General features: G+C 24.6%; 1 protein-coding gene across 1 annotated transcript; it reads right to left on the reverse strand.

Annotated features, from left to right (window-relative positions):
- Positions 1 to 217: 217 nt before the first annotated feature.
- LOC145833385 (chromatin assembly factor 1 subunit B-like) lies at positions 218 to 8,650 on the reverse strand. Its single transcript, XM_082940568.1, has 9 exons — positions 8,513 to 8,650; positions 8,261 to 8,378; positions 6,661 to 6,769; positions 4,778 to 4,978; positions 2,393 to 2,566; positions 1,790 to 1,874; positions 1,420 to 1,546; positions 1,157 to 1,295; positions 218 to 927 (listed from the first exon to the last, which is right to left on the reverse strand). The coding sequence occupies exons 1-9, from the start codon at positions 8,639 to 8,641 to the stop codon at positions 579 to 581; spliced, it is 1,431 nt and encodes a 476-aa protein (XP_082796694.1). The 5' UTR covers positions 8,642 to 8,650; the 3' UTR covers positions 218 to 578.
- Between the last annotated feature and the right edge of the window lie 9,300 nt (positions 8,651 to 17,950).

Here is a 17,950-nt window from a genome sequence, read left to right on the forward strand (position 1 = left end):
TTTTTTCTCAGAAAAAGATACTGTTCTATTATTATCAGTTTAAAAAACTACTTTATAATTTAATGATTTTAAGAAAAAACATAAAGAAAGCACAATAATTTAAATATATCTATTAAAACTCAATTTTTAAGTTTATTACCTAAGTAAATGTAAGAAGTCGAAGTTGGTATTTCTCAGAAATAAATAATAAACCTATTACAAAACTTGTCTTTGAAGGACTAGTCTAAAACTGTTATAGAAATTTAAAAGATAATGCAATTAAATTTGACCAAATATTTTAAAACTTTAGAATCCAAATAATTCCAAAACAAGTAAAATTTAGACTTATAAAGTAAAATTTTGCATAAAACATACAAAAAATATCAAACATAAACGTTTTTTTTAAATAAGACAAACTTTGTTTTAATAAAGAAAGACTGATGATAAATTTTTTTTTTTCTATAAACTAAAGTACAAAAATTAAAACTTCGCAGCTTCAAATCAATTTTTTTAAAGATAGAAAAAAATTCAAGTTAAACATAGCTCAGTATTGTCAAGAACTATTTGAAAATAAACTAATTAAACTTTAGAAGATACTATTATGAAATTGTAGTAAACTGAATGCGCCTAGACTTGTTTTTATTGTTCTTATTATCCTCTTGTTTTTTAGGGGCTGGTTTTTTTAAGGCAGTTGTTTGAACATCGACCTTCATGGCATTTTCAGACTTTTCCATATTGTTTTTGTCTACCTTAGTATTAGTTACAGCCTCAGACTTTTCATTTGAAATGTCATTTGACATTGCAGCGTCGCTTTTCATCTGCGCGATTTCACTTGACACATTTACGACGGGTTTTTCGTAGGGAACACCGATTTCACCTTCCTCAAACATCAGCTTGGAACAAAAGCCATCTCGAGAGGATACCATCAAAAAAGACGCGTCTTTGCTCCTGAAAGAAAAATATATATATATAAAATTCATTGGTAAATTTAATAAATGTACAAAAAATTATACATAAAAAAATTCAACAAGGCTTTTATTTGAAACTCATATTATTGCTTGAAATACTTTTAAATACTTCCTCAGCCAGCAAGTAAAATTTCAATATAAAAGAAAATTTGATATAATTATTGATGTTTTTATCATACCAGCCTATACTACCATAAATTCTAACAAACCAGCTTATATCGGTGATTGTGGCGTAATGAATATGACTGACGTAAGCGAACGGGCGGGGCGATTGTGTGTCATAAAAGAAAATTTCCTCGCAACTTGCCACTGCAAACACGTATCTGAAGTCCATCTCCAGCATACACGCTGTTTGTTGCAATACATTAACTTTTCCAATGATGAATAGTACAAAAAGTAATAAAACCTTGAGTAAAGTAAAGTTTTATAGCATGTAGCATACTTATAGCATATACGATATATTTCCACTTACTTTTGCTGGACCTTTTTTGGAAGACAACTGGACATATTGAAACGATAGACGTTGGATCTTTCAAAGTGGGAAAGTACGCCAGAGGTTTTTGAAGATTGTGTCTTGAGAACATCAAAGTTGCATTTAACTGTGGTTCATGTAAAAATTATTAAATTAGTTACTGGCGTGATGTAATTAATTACAGCAGTACTTGCTTTTTCATGGAGTTATATATCTACCAAGATCACATTTAAACAAAAATTTGTTTCAAATACATATGCGCCGTTAAGTTACTTATTTCACCATAAAAAATTGGGTTCAGTATTAAATTTGTAATATATTTGGAAATAAATTTATATTGCTCATTACGATTTATGAATGATAACTAAACTGTTTCTGGGATACTTTTATCATCAACAATGTTGACTAGACCGGCTGGAACTATTAACAATTCACCATCTTCTGTAAAGCTCAATCTGTTTATATTAGAAGACTTTGTTTAAAAAAAAATATTGTTTAGTTTTCTCTACACCAACCATTGTTTAAAATTTAATTAAGCAATTATTATACACATTTTTTTAAACAATGTTTTTACTTAAGTACATAACATAAGCTTTTTATGAAATATTCAACACATCTTTAATAAAATTGTAAACTTTAACATAATCAAAAAATGTTAATTGGTGAATTAAAATTATATAGATGCAAAAAATACATGAGTTGTCATATAAACAATAATTCAATATATAACAGTAGATAAATAGTTTATTCCAAAAAATAAGCATATTATAATTTAACTGGGTTACAACAACTATCAAAAATTCTTACACAAAATATCTTTAATAATGATACAAATATAATGTACTTGAGTGCTTAAGTGGTAAAACAAATCAATTAAGATCAAAGCAATTTAGCAAGAAGTTAAAAAAAAAGTTTTAAAATAAATTTAAATAATTATTTTAATTTAAAAATTAATACTGCTAATATGTTAAACCTCCGCCTGACAACACTTTCATCAGCAAACAGTCGAGTTAGTTTATCTTCCTCTTTTTGTTTGTTGTCATTATTTGTTTTGTTTTTACTTTTCAAAAAATGTTTTTGTCTCGCTCGTGTCACAGTGTGAGGCATTCTATTCTTTTTAGTGTTGAGTTTATAAACTCTCATCGACCTGTTTACAATTTGACGTGCAAAGAAAAAAAAATTGGTTAAAGAAGAAGCTATACTATTAGAGGGTTCCCAGTAAAGTTTCTTTTAATCTAAGATAAACCTATTTAAGTTTATCTAATTGGCTGGAAAACCCTGATTCTTAAGCATTTTTTCATTATCTTAATGTATTATAGTGGTAAATAATATAAGTAGTCTGTCTTTTTTAGAGAATAATCGGACAGCTTGAGATAATTTGAAAATAAAACACAGTCTATTTAACGGATCGGCAGGTAAAGAAAGAACAATTATAATATGCTTTATAACCCTGTTTTTAACAAATTTTTTTGAACAAAATTAATTATAAAATACAGACTATTTTAGAAAGATAACACTAAAATTTTGAAATATATTTTTGAAAAAAAAGTTATATTTAACTACGTAGTTGCAATAAAACTTCTAGTGCAGCCTGCAGGCTGCAGTTTAAAAACCCCTATTCTATTTTGTTAAGCAGAATTGAAGATGTTTTAACAAACGAAAGATCTTTTTCTGAGTGATTTTGTTGGGTGAGCTGCAGTAGCAAGGTTTTAGATTTTTTTTACTAATAATATTATGCAAAAGAGGTAAAGTAAATATATATGAGATGGTCTGGTCTAAAGAGCTTAGACCAGACTATCTGACTATAAGACTAGTGACTTAGAAATTAAACCAAGAGATTTATTTAGTTGTTTAAGAGCTAGGCTTCCTCTTTTAAAAACTGGGTTAGTTCTATTCTGCTTTAAGTATATTCAAATTTATTTAAGCTTAAATGTAGCAAACTTTTGATGTTATGAAGTATAAAAATAAATTGAAAAAACCTCAAACTTATGTCAAAATTATGACCTACAGCAACTTTTTATAAAATACCTCAAAAGCTTCAATATTTTTTTAAATATTTTCTTGGTTTAGTGTTAATTTAAAAAAAGTTAAAATTCTTTGAAATTTTAAAAAGAAAAGTGTATAATTTCTAATTTAAAAAACTGCTATTCTTTCAGAAATTTCATTTGTGTATTTAGAGGAGGGTTTCCCAAACTTTTTTAAAGGCCCCCTTTAAAGAAATTAAAAAAGCTATGGCCCCTTCCAACAAAATTTTTCAAAAAACTACCAATAAAAAATCCTAAAACCTTCTTTTTTTTTGTTCTTCATCATCAACTCCAGAATATTTAGTGTAAGTTTCAAATTATGGCATTGTAGCTCCCCCTTTTAAAACTTTTGGCCCCCTATTTTTTTCTTATAATATCTAGTTTAAGTTTCATAACTACCATTATATACGCCTTAGACTTTTTTAGCTCATCAATATTAACTCCAGAATATCTAGTATAAGTTTCAAATTATGACCTCATGTGGCCCCTTTGCTGCTCATGGCCCCCTAAATTTCTATGTTAGCCCTAAGGGGGCTACTTGGTTCAGTTTGGGAAACCCTGATTTAGAGCAATATAGGGTATTTTTAAGAGCGAATATCCTATTTGCCTAGTGCTGAAGTATCTTCTCTTTTTTATGTTTTATCAAATATGACAAAAATTCTATATACAAATATACAGAAAAATCTATCATTAGAGATATAGCTATTTTTAGGTTTATACCAGCAATATTTTGATGACTATTTGCTTTTTATTTATGAAAAAATATCAATTTTATAAAATAAAAAAAAAAGAATTTTAGACGTTAATTAACGTTTTGTATTTTCAAATACATGTGTTTTTCTTTCCTAGCAAAGTTCATAAAAGCTAGTTTTGATTAAATATTGACTTATTGTTAGAAATCTTAAACTTGTGCTTAATTTAAGTTTAAAGATTACACAAATCTATTACATATATTTATATCAATCTGTCAGAGTCACACAAATTTTATTTAAGTATATCTTAGATGTTTCAATTGTTCTACAACTCAATTTTCCCTGGAATTCTCTGTAGTAAAATACTAAAGGTACTTAGTAAATTTAAAACTTACTTAAAATATACTTAAAATTTAAGTAAAACTTACACTTTAACAGTATTTGATGCTAAATAGTAACAGGAGTATTTAAAACTTAACTTATATGTTAAAATGTAAAATGCATAACAAAAATTTTCATAAAATTTTCTATATTACTTTTCATTTTTTACTTTTAACTTAACAACAACTCTTAAACTATAACAACAACTTATATCAATAACACAAATAGACTTTTTTCCGATCATAAAAAACTCTTAATTACCTGTCTGAGCTCATGGTGACTGCATATTGAAAAAGGGGATCTATTGTCACGCCATTGACGAAATGCTTAGCTTCGTTGAATGACCTGATTTTTTGACCTTTTTCTACATTCCACAAAATGGCAACACGGTCAACAGATCCTGTAATTATGTGAGTGTCATCTTTTGACCACTGCAAATCATTGATGTCCTCAAGATGGCCCCTGAATATAAACAAGTTGATTACTCACAAAAGTATAAGTATTATTTAATTTAGGTATAAGACTAATAAAGAATATTCAAAAAAATAAATTTACTTTTTGCTCCTACTCTAATATTTAAGTTTGAAAACTATAAAGTTTGAAATAAAAATTAAAAATTTTAAAGCATAGTAAAAATAGTTTTTATTTTAATATTTTTCCGGTTGCATTATTCTAAAAACAACATTTAACTTTAGAAATCCTCATTAAAAATCTAACGTAATAATGTTATTATACAACTGTTCTTTAAATTTAGCTACTAGTAAACTTAAAAAACACTTAACTTTTGGCAGTAATTATTTATAAAAATAGTTGATAATTATAATGCTTTTCATATATTATGTTTACTAACATGTAACTAGTTGTCCATACTTAATGTAAAATAAAAGACTACTTATATCAAAACTTAAAGAGTTAAATTCAAAATTGAATGTAGCAAAAGGTGTTTACATGATTTTATATACCAATTTATCACTAATAACAAATGTTTTTTCAATTAAACAATTTATTTAAGCAACTTTCAAAATTTAACTAACTTCTATTTCAAAACAAAATAAACACTCACAAAAGTAATTAATCAAAATACGAGTAAACTAAAGAAACAATCAATATAAGGAAATTAATCATAAAAACTAAAAAATGATAATTAGAACAAAAATAGACTAGTTAAAAACGTTAAGTGTAATTCTAGATCCTTTACCAGGACCTAGTTGATGATTAAGTTTAGGTTTGTTTTTTAATCATAATTACCTCTACTGCTAGTAAAATATTTCGATTTTTACAGCTTGAAATGAACTGAATATTTAAAAAATAACATCAATAATAACTTAAGGTAATTTAAATAAAATTCTAATTTCAGAAACTAGTCTAAATTTTATGTAAAATGTCAGTAAAATCTCAGTAGTTAGAAAAATAACTATTATTGTTTCGAAAAACTCTAAAACTGTACTGATATTATATTTTGTCTTCATTGAGCTTTTTCAAAAAGTTATATTCTTTTTAAATTCATTATAATGTTTCAAAGCAAAAACAACTTTCTTACAACTAAACTGCAAACATAAGTTATAATAAAAAATAAGATATAAAAATAAACTAAAACATTTTTAAGTATAATCAAAAAACTAATTAAATATATATAAATACTATATATAAATACACAACTATTTACATAAAAAATAAAACTTGAAGAAAACAACTAATAAAATTTAAAAATTAACTAGGTAGAGGTAGATACAAATTATTACTTTAAAGCATAAAACACTTAATAGTAAAATGATATCAAATTATTATCTGATTTACATTTTTTCAACTTATTTTTTCTATAAGTATAACTTACTGCATAATGCATTTCAACATCAGTGATATTTTTATAGTTAGAATAAAAGTTTTTTAACTAAATTATTTATTTATATAAACTTCATATCTTTACATTTTATAATTTTAATTATAGGAAGATGAGATCAATGGTCTATTTAAGTGTTACCAAATACATCCTTTAAAAAATAATTCATAAGCCAGTTTTAGAGCTTTTATTGTAGAAATACTTTTACATTTTTTTTTTACAGAAAAGCTTCTCTTTAAGTAATTTAATCAAAAATTTAATGATTTTAAGTTTAAAAACTAAAACTATCTCCACTTTGTTTTACCTCAAAGATTTAGAAACATTCCATGTCTCTAAATTATCTTTATCATCTTCATTGAAAGCTGGAATATTTTCATGTTCGTCACTTCTTTTCCACAAGATTAAAATGTTATCTAGAAAAATAACTAATAAGTGAAACGTTTAAATAAAGATAAACTTTTATTTAGAACAAAAAATAGATATTTAAGCCATCTTTAGGTACAACTTATAGCAGTAAAACTTTTATTTCACAGATAAAAAATGACAAAAAAAAACATTTTTAGTCTTAATCAAATTTAAAGTTTTTTAGTCAGTTAGAAAGTTACTTGTCAATAAGCTATACAAAACTAAAAAAGGCTGAAGTTACAGAAGACATAACTTATTTTTTAGTTATAATTAAGTTGTTAATAAATGAAACTCTATAACATATCATCAAAATATTTTGAACAGCTCATTAAGTAAATAAGTATGTAATATATCTGTGCTATCAATTGAAAAAAAAAAGAATAAACTTTAAACTATAACTTTCAAAAGCAACCTAAACTTAAACTGAAAAAATACATTTATCTTGTTAAGCAAAACAAACAAAACTATTGTAACCATACAAATGTGCACTAAATAAGTGCAGATAACTTAGTGTGCTGCTTACCTGAAAACTAGCTCATGATAAATAAAACTAATTTCAAATACTCTATTACAAATATCACAGATGAACACAGCTTGTTCAACAACAAAAAATTGAGTAGTAGCCATAAAAAATACACAGCTTATATAAAGTATCAATACTTAAAAGTTAATAATATCAAAATACTTAACAGTTGTGAAAAAAAACTTACTGATCATAATCTACTTAATTTTATACTGACATACATATGATTTTTAATGACAATTTTTAACAAGAAAATTTTTCTAACTTGACTAATTTAAACGACCAGACAGCACCATATCAACAACTAGAATATACACTTTTTGAATACCTACTTCATCTAATAATAAAAATGATACTAAATTTTAATGCTGTTTATTGAGGTAAATGAATATTTTAATAAGCATTAAATTTGTACACTTGTGACCAAAAAGAGTAAAACAAAAATTAATACTAAGTATAAATAGAACAGACTGTACAACTACAGCTTCCACTGTTTTTAAATTATTTGAAGTCATTTGATAAAAAAATATTGTTGTTTATGAAAACTTTATGTTTATATAAAAGTTAAAAAAATGATAAGTTATATCATTTTTAATTAGCTATAAATGTAAAAATGTAATAATGAAAACACTACTAAATTAAACTATTGAATAAACAATTTATCAATTAATCTTAAGAATTAAAAAACTTTTTTTTACAAACAGACTAAAATTTTCTTAACCAGTAGTTGGCAGTCTCTAAAACTAACAATCTGAAATTGCTTATTACTTTTTGAATATGTCTTATTTGTCATTTTTGTGATAGATTTGTCAAAAATGATTATAATAAAAAGCAAAATGCAACTCTTAAAAAAAATGAAATAAGTTTTAAAAGTGGCCTGTTTTAAACTGAAACACTAAATTAAATAAAAAATGTACACCATAAGACTTTACATGAATAGAAAATTTAAACACTTGTGTATACAAATTAAGCTTACCATCTGCAGCAGATGCTAAAAGATGACCAGAATTTGAAAATCGAACAATGTTTACACTTTTTTCATGCCTACTCAAATTTGATAAAAACCGAAACTCTTTAGGTTTAACTTCCCAAATCTAAATACATATAAAATTAAATTTTTAAGGTTAGTTAAATCATTTTTTTTTTAAATAGAAGTTGTAGAAGTTAATTTTAAAATTTTATCAGAAAAAAATCTTAAGTAAAAAGTAAGTTATATTTATAAATTTACTCTAATGTTACAATCTAGTCCACCAGTAGCAATTCTCAATGGCTGATTAGTTGATTGTCTTTTTTGAACATCTACAGTAAATACTGGGTCTTTTCCATGCCATATAATTTCATTTGTAATAATTTTCATAACTATACAAAGCTGTAGCTATAAGCCAAAATTGTTTTTAACAAATGACAAATTAGTATTCTTTTAAGTAATAAAAAAATAAGTATCAAACATACTAGAAAGCAAAATTCATAATTTTATAAATATAGTTGTTCTTTTATAATAACTAATGTATCAAGTGATATTTATTAAGGTTAGTTTTAATATTTTGTAAACATAAAAATAAAAAGCACATTTTTAAAAGCTTTTTTTTATCACTAGAAAAATGTAATTTTTTGTTTTTAATCTTTTTAAAATTTATTTACTTAATCACCATAGATCTTAAGTGATTATTATAAAATTTCTACATATAGTTGATTTTGGCCAAATGGCTTTGTAACTCTCATTGAACTTTGCAAGATTGAAACCTATGGCTGACACTTATACAAAATAAAATTATTTTTATAAAAACAAAATAAATAAAATAAAAACATATAAGTATAAACTTACCAAGTTGAAGTATAATTATTAAAACAAGTAAACATTTTTTTTTTTTTGCTTAATTCAGAAAATTAATTTCAAAAAGAATAAGCATTTTTGTAAGTATATTATTCTCCTTTATTACAATTTACTTTAATAGTTTCATAACTTAATAAAAAACAAAGTTAAATGGCACAATAGCTATAAAAAAAACTAACTATAATTAAAATTGATAGCTTTTAGTGACCGGCTTTTATTTTTCACCCAAAGTACTATATGTTTTATATTCTGTGAACAAAACAAATTTTTTAGGTTGACCATTATCACATTTCAAATGCAACCAACTAACATTAAAAGTGAAACATATCTGAAGTTTTCATTATTAATTGTAAGCCGCACTGTAATTACTGTAGAATATGATAAATAAAGGAAAATATAAATAAAACTAGTTAAAGTTAATTTATTTGTAATAGCTAAAATAAAACATTTCTTCTATTAGATTCCGCACCAAATTTTATATTAGTTATCTAACCAGTTTCAAAAAAAAGCAATATAGGTGTATAAAACCAATTCAGATGGTGCAGCATGTTTACAGTTTGCTATATGCTCTGTAACAGGGATATTCATTTTGTATTATTATTTATACTTTAAAAATACAGTTTGACAATAAACTCTTTTAGTTTAAAAAAATTGTTTAATATATATTTTCTAATATTTATATTTTTACTTTGATTATTTTTTACATAGATATTTACAATGTTAAAACAATTTAAGCAAACTTTTTGTATTTATTTGACTTTTTTACGACTAAATAACAACAGGAAAGATTTTATACTCTGCGTAAATAACTATGTTAAGGTCCGGCATAAATAGTTAGAGTTGGACACTGATACTTTATATTTAATTTTTTTTAAGATGTTTAATTACTTGAGTCAATTTTAACTGAGCCCACTTTAAGGGCTTTAATGATTTATTTTAAAATGTAACTTTCAAAATAAGCAAAACAATTTTTCATATAGGTTATTGCTACATTCTTCAGCTGCTTATATTATAAATAATGAATTTGAATATATATTTTTTAATTTTTTTTTTAATTCGCCAAAAAGTTTCATTTTTGTTCTTAATATATGCGTTAAACAAAAAACATTTGTACACAGTTTGAAGAGTAGTAGTTATTTTTTGATACAATAAGTATGTATTTATAAAAATATATATATATATTAGTTTTGTGAACTCAGTGGATGGTAAGATAGGCTCTTTGTACTTACAATTTTGCTTTTCATTGAATAAAACATTTGGCTGGAAACGTTTAGAATGCTATAACGGCTATCCCAGGCAAAAATTTGTTTTTGTGCTATAAATTTGTATTTGTATATATGTTTAAACTTGTAATTGAAAAATGTAAGATAACAAAAATTCTGCAAAATGCTGACCAAAGAGTAGGAAAATTTGAAAAAATTAAAAACTTTATAGTATAACTAACACTTTGGAAATATTAAACTTTCTTCATTCTTTGTATATGTAATTTTCAAAAGTTTTCTTATGTTTAAACAATCGACAGTCGACACTTTGTTTAAACTTTATTTTTTTACGCTTGAAACTGATTTTTTTTTAAAGTCAAAAACATTTAAAAACTAAATAGAATTTTTTTTTGTATGTAATTGTGTTTTTAAATACAAATTGTGTTTTAATTTTTTATCAAAAAAAATAATATCTAAATAATAAAAGCGAAATTATAGTAATTTAGCATTAATTTTGCTGTCAGCTCAATATTTTTAGATTTAAGACTCGTTATAAATTAAACGTATTTCAAATCTAGTGAATTAAATAATTATCTAAATTTTCCTTAAAGCTAGATCTACGAAATTTAATAATTGTAACCCCTTTGATTTACAAAAACTTCATTTATAATGGCAGTGGTAGGCAATGACTTAGCTTAGTAAGTTTTTTTTTAATTGCTTACAGTTTTTTTACAGTTTCAATGTTTGGGCTTGGCGAGTTAAATGTTGTACTTTTAACTTTTAGAACTGTTTGACTTAGAAGCTTTATTTATAGCATCGGCAGAAATTCGATGGTCGCAAGCCAAATTTCGAAACTAAACGTTTTAGCAAGCCGCAGTTAAGGTTTTAGCTACAGCGTGACCTTTTTTACTCATCATTGCAACCAAACAATATTTAGTAAAAATTTTAAAAATCTAGTCCCCGAAATGCCTAGTATAAATTTTATATCTCTCTAAACTATACCTTAAACTTTTTTCTTCCACCATATCTAGCGTAAGATTAAACATTTTCTGGTTTTGCGGGTCAAATATAAATACTTGTAGTTTGCAGATTTACGTTTCGCATGCCTTTTCCTATTTAAAACTACCATATTCACTGGACGAATTAACTTTTCTCGGGCCGCATTCTGCTGAACACTGATTTATAGCGACTCTGCTTTAGAGTAAAAATACCTGATAATCCATAAGAACTTGCTTTAAGTTAATTTTAAAATCAATATGTGGTAAGTTAGGTTATTTCAAATACAGCAGTTCTTAAGTTTGTATTTCTTAGCACTTAATATTAATTGGTCTTGATTATAATAAATTTCTAATTATATTAAATTTATCTTCAACTAGCATTATTGTTTCATATAATTCAAAAAGGTCAGCTAGTCTCACCGAAACCGGTTATTTTTGACACAAATAAACTTTCATACTGGTATATCTAATAACAACACAAAAAAAAAATTAGCACAATTACATTCGAGTAAAATAGTTTTTGAATGGCAGGAAATATAGAGCAGGAATTTACAAAACAAAAATCTGCGGCTCGCGAGGTAGTTTTTAATTGAATACTACTTTTACAAATATTTTATTGAAAATATAGTTTTTTGATTGATTGCTATAACTAATTTTATTTTTAACTACGGTTGTTTTATATAAAGTGCGACTTTTGAGCAGATTTTTATAGAAACATTGGTTTGTGGTCGTGACTTATAAAAGGCTTTTTTTTCTCGTTTGATTAAAAGGTAATTAACTTTTTTTAAATTAATTTAAAGATATGGCACGTATAATAACAAGTTATGCGCTAGAAACTCATTTGCTTGACCTTCAGATAACGTTTATCGTTGAGGAGGGGGGAGTGAGTTCTATTTTTTACTACCTTAGAAAAAAAAAAAATAAAACTTGATTGAACACAGTTTGTTGTATTTTTTAGTTTCCATATATTTAATTTTTGTAAATATAGTACTAAGTACACTATCAAAAAAATTACTATTCAAGTTTTCATCTTTCTAATTCAAATTATTCTTAAAAAAAACATTGCATGTACTGCAAGAGGTGTGAGAAAAAGTTAAATATTTTAGGGGTGCGGGACATCAAAAAGGTTGGTAACCACTGCTTTGAAGCAATTATGCTTTTAAACGTTTTTGAAATTGTCTTTATGACGTAGTAATCATACGATAAATTTAGTTCTCAAAAGTCTAATTTATTCTAAAACAAAGCAGCTTGTGTATGCTGATACAGGAAAGTATATCTCAAAACTTATATGAAGGTATAATTGTGTCTCTGTTAGCTGGTTCAATAGATGATAGAACTATTCTTTGAACTATAGATGATTTTTGAGGAGAAAAAAAAATTGAAATCTGAAGTTATCTGCGAAGAATGTGACAAAGCACTAAAATAAATTAAAAAAATGCTGTTTTAAATAGTAACTATATTAATTAACAAAATGTAACTGATATAACTTTAAACTAGTTTTTTAAATAAACCAGTGTTTCGATTACATTTATTTTTATTTCTTCTTATATTATTTTAATACTTTTTTACTATTTGTTTTAATAAACTATATTAATCTTAACAAGTTTGTTTTATTCAATCTTTTACTTGAAAATAGTTCATCTTTTTGCGAAAGTATATCTGGGAGCATTATTTTTAATTGATGAAATTAGGGGTAGTTTTATTTCCTTGATTCAACATTTGTTATTATAATACTTTCCTGTGAAATGCATATAGATTGTAAAATGAAGTTGTTTCACAAATTAAAAGCAGTTTATAAAAACACCAGTTGTACTTAAGTATATATTTAATTTTTATAATTTTCTAAATACAATCAACAAGTGATAATTTGATAACTTTTATTTAGTTTATTTTATTTGATGTACGACTCGATAACCGAAAGGTTCCTTTGTACATCAGGTCCTTAGACCAAACTTTTTGAGCGCTTTTTTTATCGTTTAATAAATAATATATTTAGTTCAAAAGTAAAAAAAGAATTATTGAGCTATAAAGATGGCTAAAATAATAGTAATATGACTAAGTAAAAATATACAGTTTTCAAATAGCTATTTGTAACAACACTTACTTTAAAAAACTATTTTTTATATTTGTTTTTAAACAATTAATTATTTTTTGTGTAAATTAAAACATGTATAGCAATTGATTAAAAAAATATATATTACTAAAAATATTAAACTATCAACTAACTATTATTTGAACTTAATAGTTGTTATTAACTATTGATTAAAATTTTCGTACCCTATGATTAAAACATAGTAATAAAAAATTTAGATAAACGAAAATAATGAACACTACAATAATCAACTACATACCCAATGATTGAAATATAAATGCAAAAAGCTTATTAAAATAAAACCTAAAATAAAACTTAGATAAACAAAAACAATTAACAGTGCAATTTGAAATTTATGTACCCATAATTGCAACTTAAATGTAAAAAGCGTATAAATAAGCGAAACTAACGAAAACTAAGAACTTGCAATTGACATTTTTGTAACTTATAATTGAAATATAATTTCGAAAGATTTTGCCTAAGTAGTCGTTTGTAAACTCTAGTTGTTTTAAACATATTTGTATTGGGCTTAATGTAGGTAATTGAAGACAAAAGTTCCCTAGGTACGCTCCACCGGATGGGTACGAATTTTTGCGCTGTGTTCATACTGTAGTAGAGTATATTTTCTATAGTAGCTTTTAACAAAACACGTTTAAAAAAGTAAGTGTTTACTGAAATGTTTAAGTACTTGTTTATAAAGTAGTGATTTTTTTTTAAATTCTTATTTTCTAAAATTTTTTAACATAAACATTGTGTTGCTCAATAGGGTCATTAGTATATATAAATAATACATAAATATTACTGAAGAATATAAGTTATTTAGAAAACAGTGTTAATAAATATTAGTTTTTAGCTAAAACTTTTATATAACACAGAAAAATCAAATTTTTAAAGCAAGTACTAAAAATAGGTTTAAATTATTTGATACTTATAAACTATACAGATATTAGAAGGTGATTTAAACCTTAAGATAAAAATAATTATAAGCTGATTAAAGACAAGAATTACAGAGCTAATTGGTTTTTAAAAAGAACAATTTGTATTTGTCGAATATGACAGTTCAAAGGTGTTAGTAGATTTTAATTATTAGTTTTAAATTTTAAAACAATAACTAATTATAAGTTTGTATCAAGACCTAAAAAACCGTAGATAATTAAAATAAAAGATAACCAGTTTCGGATAAAACTTAAAAACTAAAATTGTTTACCTTTAATAAGTTATTTATGTTACAAAATATTTGAAATGTCACTACAAAAAACTTGAAATGACACTCTGAAAAAATTTCTTGTTAAAACATTAATATTATTATAGTCTATTTAAAGGTAAAAACTTTGATTTTTAAAAAAAGTTTAAGTGTCACTATACTGATAAGACATACCTAAGGCAAATATAAAGTTGACTTTTTTTTTTTTTTTATTGTATAGATACAAGAGTAGCTACAATAAAAGACACACAAATTTAAGACTTTGCAAATTAATTTGACACAAATCTAACTCATAATTTACATTTTAATAATGCTAGTATGTAAAAGATAAAAAAACTTGTACAACTTTTTTGCTCAAGTATTTTTTAGAAAAAACAACTGCTACTTTAAACCGTTAACTCTTAATAGCATTCAAACCTCAACTAAATGGTAATATTTTTTCTGATTCAAAAACAACCTTTGTAATTCTAAAATAGATAGAGGTTTTATTTTTTAATACTATACTTTTAATTATACTATTTTATAGAGGAAATAAAAGCTTTATGATCTTTATACCTTATGCGATGACTTGAAATATATATTATTACTATAAAGAGTAAAGACCTTAGACATCTAAAAGTATCGTATTGAACTTATAGCTACAAGTGATTTTTATAAGAAACAACCCAATTTTTTTTTTGTTGTATAAAATTGTTTATAAATTCTGATAATTTTTAAAATTCAAACTGAATTTTTTTTTAATAATATTCAATAGTAGTCAAGTCATTTTGTTAAACTTAAATTTAATTTAGTTTTTATAATATATTTATATATCGTTTATTGAACGACAAAAAAAAGTGCCCAAATGTTTGGTGCCAAGACCTGGTGCACGAAAAAAACCTTTCGCTTATCGATTCGTATACCACGGATATCTTTTAACATCTTGTCCAGGACAGTTATAAACAGTATATAAATGTCCAAGAATACAAAAGTAGAAATAAGTACTATTTTATTCAGCAAATTTGCTTAATAAAATGATGAAAAACGCTTTTCATAGACTAAGATTTTACTCTGTAAACATGTAGAAGATAAAAGTATAGAGATAAAAAATGTTTTAAGCATGAATATGGGAAATTATAGTTTATAACTTCCAGACGTATTTGTATAAATTAAGTAAATCGTTTTTATTAAAATAATTTTGTACAATCATTTTTTAGTGTATTTTGTCGATTAGTATATAGTTAGAACTGTCTTGTTTATATAAATCTAAATACAATTTAGTTTTCAGACTCAGTTTTTTGTAACTTTTTTTACAAATCTTTACAGTAAGTTTTTCTTTAGAGTCTAATAAGTTTTGACTGTTAAGTTTTTCTTAATTGCTACAGCTTTAATTTTAGTATGGTGTACGACACCATGACCTTAAGGTTTTTTCGTACACCCAGGTCTATATACTAAATTTTTTTAGCGCTGTTTTTATCGTTCATTTAACAATAAAACAACAATACAAAGAGTAAACTTTTAATTTGAAGGTTTAATTAAAATTCTTGTACAAAAATTTTGAAGTAGTGTTTATGTTTACTAGCGCCACCAAAATACAAACACTACCACTCTGACGTCATTGCTTCATTCGTGTCTACTCATGAAAACTATAACTAACAAATAAAAAAAATAAACTTTCATAATTTATTGTTAATATGGTACTGTGTTATTGTTGTTTTATTGTATAATTGTTGTGCATAAATAAAATTGTATAATTGTTTTATTGTACTGTATAATTGTTGTGCATAAAATGTACTAAAATAAAACTTAATCTTTTCACTTTTAATTATTCAAGTTTTTGCATTCAGAATAGTTTAATGTAACCCAAGCTAGTTTTTGTTTCAAAGACTGGAAACCATTTTATTTAACTTATGCTAAGCAGAAAGTCAAAGATTTTTTATTGTGCAAAAATTTATTAAAATGAAAAATTATATGTTCTCGACAAGATGTTAAAAGGTATCTGTGGTGTGCAACTCAATAACCAAAAGGTTTTTTTGTGCACTAGGTCCTAGGACCAAATATTTTGAGCGTATTTTTTGTTGTTCAATAATCTATATATATGTAATTGCAGTAAATTATTAACTATATAAAATCCCAACTTAAGATTGACATTTAAATCAATTTTAAATAAGTCATGTCTAAATAAAACTTGTTTTTCTATGTTAAACTCAACTATTTAAAATTTTTTAAATTTTAGAGTAATAAAATCAAAGAGGTCAAAATAACTAATGTTTTCTTTTGATAGTCTTTTAGAAGAAGTCTCTTATTTCTAAGTGATTAGAGTTTCAGTAAATAATAAACTGCAAAAAACTTGAGATATAGTTAACAGATGCTATCAACATAAATTCTTATTACAGAAGAAAGTTTTTTATTTTGACACAAAGTATATACATTGGTTTATATATTTATTGATTGGTTTTTCTTATTAAAGTATAAGTTTGGTATATGGCTGTTTTTTTCATTGTACAAAATTAGACTGAACAAAATAAGGTTAAGTGCTCCTAAAACAAACAATTGTTTATAAAAAAAAGTTCTATTTTTGCAGAGCTGTTTTTGAGTGTACAATCTAGTATAAATTAGTTTTTTATAGCTACATCTAATGTATTAAAAATTTTACATCCACCTGAACTGTATCTTACATCAGAAATAGTTATATTTGTTATTTTCAAAGTTTAGGTCATTACCTAAGTTCTTTAACACAAACAATTCTTTTTAGAAACAGTTGAAATTTTGCAGACCTGTTGCTGAGTTTACAATCTAGTATATATTTGTTATTTAGAGTTCTAACTAATATATTAAAAATTTTACATCTGTCTGAACATCTATAAATATGTAATCTGAAAAACATAAATACAGTTAAAATTTTGCAGACCTGTTGTTACAATCTAGTATACATATTTTTTTTATAGTTTTAATTAATGTTTTAGAGATTTCAAGACTATCTGAACTAAACCTTAAAAAAACACCTTTATTTGTCTATTAAAAAAACGACTATAGCTTTATATATGATTAAAAATTTCATTACTGTTACCTAATCACATCAATTTATAATTTTCTTCATTTACATCTGATAAATACATAAATATCAGTTTTTTTTAAGCATTGGTTTGTATTAAAGTTTGTTAGTGACAATAATTAGACAAAAAAAATGATATTTCAATATTGCCACATACTCAGTATACAAAGTATACTCAGGATAACTCAGGACAGTTTGAAATTTTTGAAAATCTCAAGATAACACAGGTTTGAAACATTTATAAGTAATTAAAATGACCCAGGCCAGTTTATTTTAAGGATAGTTTTAAGATTTTTTGAAAA

This window comes from Thalia democratica, chromosome 1 (assembly GCF_965202585.1).
Source record: "Thalia democratica chromosome 1, ktThaDemo2.hap1.1, whole genome shotgun sequence".
NCBI lineage: Eukaryota > Metazoa > Chordata > Thaliacea > Salpida > Salpidae > Thalia > Thalia democratica.

What these genes read in the sequence shown, in the direction of transcription:
- LOC145833385 (XM_082940568.1), bottom strand. Translation starts at nt 8,641, where the DNA reads ATGAAAATTATTACAAATGAAATTATATGGCATGGAAAAGACCCAGTA. An exon ending in GAAAGTGTTGTCAGGCGGAG is followed by an intron (nt 1,875 to 2,392) that starts GTTTAACATATT and finishes TAATATAAACAG; the next exon opens with ATTGAGCTTTACAGAAGATG. An exon ending in ACAATCACCGATATAAGCTG is followed by an intron (nt 928 to 1,156) that starts GTTTGTTAGAAT and finishes TTTTTCTTTCAG; the next exon opens with GAGCAAAGACGCGTCTTTTT.